Source organism: Charadrius vociferus, unplaced genomic scaffold (genome assembly GCF_000708025.1).
Source record: "Charadrius vociferus isolate BGI_N301 unplaced genomic scaffold, ASM70802v2 scaffold301, whole genome shotgun sequence".
Classification (NCBI taxonomy): Eukaryota; Metazoa; Chordata; class Aves; order Charadriiformes; family Charadriidae; genus Charadrius; species Charadrius vociferus.
In genome coordinates this window covers 1114036-1121944 of record NW_009646842.1, presented here as the reverse complement: position 1 = coordinate 1121944, position 7909 = coordinate 1114036, and the positions used below count along the sequence as shown (strand labels likewise).

Here is a 7909-nt window from a genome sequence, read left to right as displayed (position 1 = left end):
AACCACAGGTATGACCGGCACCAGGTACCCCAGCCATGAGCTTCAAATACAGCATGCACCAGTCCAGCACCACACACCACGTCATGTGATCTGAGAGACTGTTCTCACAGATGGAGCCTACAATCATGGACTAAGTGATTTCAATGGACATTTTGCAGGGATGGCTCACAGACTATGGGAACTGTAAGGTCTGGGCATAACACAGATGGTATGGAATAAGGGGTGGATAATGTCCTGGTTTCGGCAGGGATGGGGTTAATTTCCCCCAGGAGCCGGCAGGGGGCAGGTATTCCACCCCACGTGGCCCATGCCCGGGCTATAAGAGGCGCTAGCCACGAGGAGAGCAGTTGCCACTTAAGGGCCGGGTGTGGCAGTGGGGGTCCGGTCCGTGCGCTTCGCGGTGGGACTGTAATCGCATTTTCATCTTTCCTTTTGCTGTTCTGTTAAATTGCATTATTTTAACTCGCGAGTTTTGCCCTGATGATTTCTTTTTCCACGACTGTGGGAGTTGCGCGAGCGGCTGCGTGGTTCTTTGTTGCTGCCTGAGGCCAAACCACGACAAGGAGAAAAGCTTAAACCCTCCCGAATAGCAGAGAACAAGCAAGAAGAGCCTCGAGCTCATCAGTCTCCAGGCCACGCCAGTGGAACAGATAAGGGGCAGCTTCAGTATGTACCATCTCCTCACAGCTACCTGCAGACACTACAAAGAGAAATGTGTCGTTGGGCATTGTTTTGGAGCCTAACATTATCTTAGCAACAGCAGCTGCAGTTTCTGGCAACAAGGTGATCCAAGGTGTATGAGACCCTCCGGGGAAGAAGTTATCACGATATCTGGAAAACCTATCCACGTTCTTGGATGCACGTGGTTTGTCCTGATGGCTTATCTTCTCAGCTGCGCCACTCAACAGACACGGTGAGGGTTGGCCTTCCACAACCTCCACCTCTCCTCATTTAAGAGAAGACAAATGATGAAGTAAATGCTCCAACAAAAATGTGAATAAATGTCCACCATCTTGTGAGGGCATGACTGAGTAGAAAGCTTAGTAACCTTTTCTAGGTATATTAAGTACATTTTTCAAGCCTGACTTAGGCCGAATGTCACTTATTAACACTGTTCAGGACTGTTACATGAAAAAGGTGTACCACGTTCTTCATTTAGGATAAAAGCAGAGCTGAGAGAGAAAGAGACTAATTGCTGCAGTTTACTTTGGAGGTGACAGCAAGGCAAACAGTATTTGTTTCCATGAGCTTTATTTAATTCCATATTATACAAGTGGGATCTGAATCCCCAAACTTCCCATCATCAACATAATGGAGAAGCACCACTGCACAAAAGGAAGGCAGAATTTTGGAGCTGGAAGACAGGCTAGAGCAAGCCATTTCTCCCCATGTGGTCAGAAATTCTTCCTCCTTCACACAACGTGCTTCCCAGACCAGCAGGTTTACCCCAGGAATAAGAGAGACAACGCTAGCTCTAAACACTCCCTCCTCCTCTCCCCAACAAAAGAGGCTGCTCAATGCCAGTAGTGGAATGGTTAAAGACAGGGAGTACATGAGGTTTTCAGTCTCTCAAGCAGCCCACTAGATTAAGAAGTGGTCTGGTTACTCCCTCTCTCCTGAAAAAGATCCAGGAAAATCAAAGACCTAAAATTATGAAGACTTACCTCCTTTCCTTCCCTTCCCCCATCCCATAGCCTTGTTCTCTAAGCAGAGAGTAGGCAATGAACTCTGAGGAGGCTGAAGGAAAGCCAAGGAAAATCAGGGGCTACCTGAATCCCTGGGAATCTGGTGGCTACCCTGGTGCCCTCATTCATTCCCTTTGAGGTTCAGAGACCTGTTTGGAATAGTACACAGAGAGGGCCTCTCTTAGGGATTCGGAAGCAACCAGGGATACAGAACACACAGAAACCGCCGTGACGGTACACACCATTCCAGGGATGGCCCAAACCACAAACAAGGCAAGACTCCCCCCAGCCAAGGCCCCAGGGGCTGGGGGAGCTGGGACGAGGACCTGGCAGGGGGAAGAGAGCTCCTGCAGCAGTACTGAGGGCTCACGGGATTTTACTTCTTCTTCCTCTCCTGGGAGCAGCGAGGGCAGAACCTGGTAGAAAGGGAAGTAAAAAAAAAAAAAAGCCAGCATTTATGGCATGATATGAAACTCAAACATACAGTCCCAAAGTACCTTTTCCAAGGTCCCAGACAAAGCTTTCATCCCAGTTTTCCTTTAAGAGAAGATGTCTTCTAAGTGTGTATATACAACACTCTGCCTTCTGTCACCCAGGACCTCCCCTTTCCAAAAAACAATGAGCCCTCCAGGTTGTTTGTTCACTCACCATTTTCCTCTTGGTTTTGTTGTCAGACCCACACAGGCAAAATGAAACCATTCGATGGAACACTGTTGGGATGGAGACCAGTCAGTTAAAAAGCAGTTTTCTTTTGAAATCATTGCTTCTGGGCTACTGAAGCTTCCCACCATTTGATCGCAAACTCCTAAATCCCTAAAAGTGATCAGGGAGTGAAGACTCACACCCAACCTACACATTGTCAGTGAGGAGAACTCTCCTTCTCCCTTGCTAACTGGGGGGGGCAAGAAAACAACCTGTCATTTTAAGGAAAACCCCAAAGAAAGATGCGCTTCACAGACCCTAGGAAGCCACCCCTCTGCTCTTCCAAACTATCTGAGGTAAGCCCTCTTCTTGTGACTGCTTGCTGTATCAGGTCCCACCCAAGCAGGACAAGACTTTCCGTGCAACACTCTTCCCACTCCCTTCTCCCTCACTTCCATCCACTTCTCTTACGTCTGGGTTGTCGCAGCCGATCATCTCCCCGTAGGAGACCTGGTGGCAGAGGCAGTAAGTAGGCTCATTGGGGTCCACGGGCATATCCAATACATCCGAAGGGTGCACATTTCCAAAGGTGACTGAAGGCATCCCATACTCTGTGCTACTGCAGGACAGGAATAAAGTAGGTCAAGAAAATAACTGGCTTCGAGTCCCCTCACCTCTCCCGAGACAATGCCCTTGTTTGCCAAACACAGCCACTTCTCTTTCTTTAAGCACATACACCAACCTCCACTGAAGTGACGCACTTTCCTCATCATGCTACACTCCCCTGAAAAAATTAAAAGGTCTCCTTCCTCTTGCTTCCCAAAGAGGGACAAGGGACACGGCATCTGGTCTGACTGAGCATCAGATCCTTCGCAGGGAAGTCTGGCTAGGCCTCCCTTGGTCTGATTTTAGTGCTGCTCCTCATTCACACATATCTTTTAAACACTTACGTGCGGACAAGCTTCAATTTCTTTTGGGCAGTTTTTGGCGCCTCCTCATCAGAATTCTTCCCTTTAGAGCGAGCACGGGCAGCTTTCTTCTCTTTTTGGGCTCGGCCCTCTGATAAGAAGAGAAAAAGGTGTTGCATCTGCCACCCCATCAAAATAGACACCTGACAGCAATAACCTCTCCAGCACTAATATACTTTGGAGTGTATATTGGCTTTGGGCCGTACACCCCCGTCTTAATTTTATCTAGCAGCCTTGAATATGCTCACACAAGAAGAACCCAGGTCACCATCTTTTTACCTGTCCTTCAGATTCCAGCGTAACAGTCTTTGATCTGTACCACTCCAGTGCCTGCCTTCATCCCCACCACTTCCATAGTCACTTGGCTGCCTCCTGTATCAATCTGCAGCCCAGTGGTGGTACTCACTCTTCTTGCCCTTGCTGGAAGAACTGTCATAGTCACTCGACTCTATCTGCTTCTCCTTCAGGTCTGCTTCAAAGCGAGCGAGGTCTGTGTCCAACCGCCGGATGTGCTTATCAACCTGCAAAGATGACAGTGACCAGGAGTTACTGCAGAACAGAGCCCAAGAGGGCAAAGAGGAGAGGGCACGGGGCTTGCACTAAGAGCCGAGAAGCAAGAGTGGTTCGGGCCTAAAAAGAGAGATCAGGGCCTTCCCGGCTTGGGGGCTTTAGTATGATAAGGACTAGACACTTCCCTTCATACCATCTCATAGGTCTGCATAGCCAGCTGAACCTTGTCGTCCCCAAACTCCTTGCATTTCCCATAGGCCTCCTGGATTTGCTTCAGCAGCCCCAGTTTTTCCTCCGAAGACAAAGTCCGTGCATTGCTGATATACTCCGTGGCCAGCTTATCGATCTCTGACTTGAGGTCTGAAACAAGTTTACCATTAAACACATAAATACACACACACACACTACAGTGCCCTCCATTAAGAGAGACTGAAGGATCAGAGCAGGTGTGGAATTCCACCCCTGCCCTGAGATCCCCGCGATAAAGGCAAAGGAAAGAAAAGCTGGTCAAGCTGCATACTTTCTGTCTCGTCAATGAAATCATGTCTAATCCTTACCTTCCGTCCTCTGATCCAGATCTCGCATGAGCTGGAAGTTTCTCTGCAATTCAAATGGCAGGTTCTCAATACCTGCAGGGAAAGGAGGACACAGGGAGAAGTCAGGTTCCTGTCCCCAGTGCCAAGACAGGAACAAAGCTAGCCGATATAGCCAATAACACCACTCCAGCGATTCCCAACGGCCCTTTCCTGGTGCACATTAGCGTGTTTCCAGTTGTTGTCAACTCCAAAGGAGACAGACTATAGAAACACGATATATTTAATGCAGAAGCATAGTTCTAGAATACATACTAGTTAACAGGAAATTGCTGCCACACAGAAAGGCCTACATTAAGAAAGCAGAAAACCAAAATTTGTAATGAAGTCAATCATTATAATACAACATATCCATCCAAGAACTCCATTCAGTAATGAAAAGAATAGTACAACAGCTGATAAATCACGCCATTTAGCTATTTCTATACAAGGATGTCAAAATTAAAGTGATCACATGCTAATTCACTAAAGAGTGAGTCTGGTTTAGTGCATCAATTTTACATATAGGGGACAGGAGACACTTCGTGCAAAGCCAAAGAGCAAGTCTCAGACAGGACGGGGAGCACTGAACAGCAGTCTTAACCCCCTGTCACATGTTCCTTGTTCTGCCTTGTGCACTGTAATCTCAGTGTGGTCTGTCCAACACCTGAAATGATGATATACATTGTGAATAATAAATGTATGTAGGGCTCTGAATGAGCAATGTGAAGTTGATAGTCAATTAATTTTCAATGCACTATGCTACTCACCCCCTAGGCATCACCAGATGCTCAACTGACAAAGCTGGTAAAAAAATTTCTCATTTTTCCATGCCTGTCTAATCAAACTGAGATCTAGTGTCACTGCATTAACTTGAAGTCCAAGCTTGATTGTTGTCACCTTTATACCTAATAAAAAAAAAAGATAAATCTCTCTTGCAGGTTTTAAAGAAAAAAATAAAAAGGTGGGGGGAAAAGCTCTTCAGAAACAAAACATAAGCAAGCCCGCTTCCTGAATCCACTCTCCAGCACAGAGATAGTGTAAAGGAAGGGTTGTCTACCCCTCATCAAAACTGTCTAATACATCAGTCCTGGCACCCGTCTCTATTTTTACTACCACATGTTTCTATAGCAGAGACATTTCCCTGAAAAGCAATCAGCCGGCAGGGAAGGTCTGCATGCAAGAGACAGGTATGCAGGGGCCATGAAATTAATTCCTATAAGAACTGTGGGCCTCACTGGGCTCAGAAACCGCCCCTTTAACTTATTTTTTCTCACAAGCAGAATATAGAAAGTTACATACAGAATGCTTATAAGTAATCAAGCTATTGCTTCAATAGATTTCTGTTGCCATTTCTATTTTAAATATCTGAGAAACGCTCAGATAGTAGATGTCCTTAAGTACCCAGATACATAATCGCACAGCACATACACATCGCCTCCCTGCATTCAAGGACAGCTAACAGTGCAAAATCAAATTCTCAAAAAATTAGTAAGCAGGAAAATTAAGGCTGTCTGCACATTCCTAAATTGGATATTTCCATGTTTGTCCAGCATGACAGACTTCACACAAGGTTCAAGCAGCTGACTACCAGATTACATCCCTACAGCTCAAAAATGCATCTCCGAAGACAATGGGGACACAATGCTGAAAATTATCATTGCTTACACAGGGAATTTATGGCAGGAACGAAATCCAGCTTGGGAATCTCAAGACTGTGCCTTTTTCCTTCCTGCCAGCCCCAGCCTTGTCAACTCCAAACTGTTCAATTTGTACAGCAAATGAAACATGGGTCACACTGCAACACGCTACTTTTCATTTCTCTCCAAAGCACTCCCTGTAGAAGACAAGACAGGTATCCCCTAGAGGAAAACAGTATCCATTCTTGCACTGCATACAATATGTCAAATTTACACCGAGTTTATTAATCCTGGAAGATCATGACTTCTAAATTCTTGACTTTGTCGTTTTAAAAAAAGAATAATGTAATTTCTTTTTCTCTTCTAAAAAGGAAAGTCAGTAAAAGCACAAATTTCACTGGGCACAGTCAGTTTTCCCTCAGCAGGGCTAGAAGCCTTGAGACAGAGCGGGCGCCTGAGCTAGCACAAAAACCAGTAGGATGCTATTCTCCAGGCTGAACAACCCCACACGAGGTCATGGCCACGTTTCACAGCGATGTTCTCGCAGCAGGAGGAACTCAGGCAGGAGTTTGCTTCTACTACAGAACCTGAAAGGGACCGTGCTCTAGTTTTTCCAGCCGTTACTATAAAAAAATCTACCACCGCCACTAACGCCAGTGCATGCCCTTGTCTGGAAAGCCTCTGTCTTCCCTTTGTCTCGACATGCCTGGCCTTGTCTTTTCAGCCCGTGCCATCTATCCTTCAGAGACTCTCTCTTCCCAGCGCCTCCTGCCCTCACTGCCGGCCCCGCAGCCAGGCCAGTGGCCCCCCTGCCTCGTTACTTGCCTCTGTGTGTGCAGAGCTCTCTGCTCCCAGCGGCTCTCCGCGCTGCTGAGATGGGCATTATCCAGCTCTGGCTCTGGGCTACCACACATTCAGCACAGACACCATCGGCGGATCACCTACCAGTCAAGCACTTACGAGCAATGATGTTCTGGAGGCTCATGAGATGGGCAGGTTTCCACAGGGACTGAGGAGACAAACCCCCGTCATCTCAATTCCTTCCCTGCTAAAATAATTTCCTAAAACCCCAGCAAAATCTTTCACTCTGCAAATCTGTTATTAGACCAACGTTCCGTAATTGCTCCGTCAATAAACTGGGAGAAAACAAAACAATTGACAGTGCAGTGACTTTATAATCAGAACTGTTATAAAGATGCTTTATCTATTCAACTGGAAGTGGAAAGAAGCTGCGTACACCACTCCAAATTATCATCCGGAGAGAGTCTGGCAAGAACAAAAAGCATAACAAGATAAAGCTGCAGCTAAGCAAGTTTTAACTGAGCAACAAACTATTTGTATGGTATATAGTTTAATCTAACTATGAGGAAGTTTTCTACTGTTTGCAGCTTAACTCAAAAGCTCTTGCATACCCTTAAAAAAAAAACCCACGATGCTCTTCATCACAGACTTTATCACAGTGGTCAGGACACTCACTGAAATCGCTTGGTCTGTGCTGTGCTGGCTATCAGACATCACCCTAACAGTTCCATAAAAACAAGTCTGAGATTTAAGTTTCCATTTCTTCACTAACAGAACACACTTACCCTCAGACTACCTAAAAACATTTGTGTTATGTATGTAATTTCATTTCCTCCAGAATTTCTCCTTTTTCCTTTACAATTCATTTGCTCTTTCTTCTTATTGTAAGATGCACCTAAATTTTCATGACTAAATACTATATATTGTAAAATACCCAAATAATTCTGATTCTGAAATGGATCGTAGTAAAGAAAACACAGCCTAGAGGCATCCTTGATCACTAAAGAGGGCAATGAAGGGCAGTTGCTCTGTCCCAGACAGGCAACAATCCGACAGAAGAATAAAGAAAAGCAAGGGCCTCTTTCAAAACA

General features: G+C 45.8%; 1 protein-coding gene across 1 annotated transcript; it reads right to left on the bottom strand.

Moving 5' to 3' along the window:
• Positions 1 to 1190: 1190 nt before the first annotated feature.
• On the bottom strand, positions 1191 to 5550 carry ING4 (inhibitor of growth family, member 4). The gene is made up of 8 exons (XM_009892510.1): positions 5438 to 5550; positions 4363 to 4434; positions 3999 to 4165; positions 3702 to 3816; positions 3278 to 3386; positions 2799 to 2946; positions 2334 to 2395; positions 1191 to 2101 (listed from the first exon to the last, which is right to left on the bottom strand). The coding sequence occupies exons 1-8, from the start codon at positions 5442 to 5444 to the stop codon at positions 2062 to 2064; spliced, it is 720 nt and encodes a 239-aa protein (XP_009890812.1). The 5' UTR covers positions 5445 to 5550; the 3' UTR covers positions 1191 to 2061.
• Positions 5551 to 7909: the final 2359 nt, after the last annotated feature.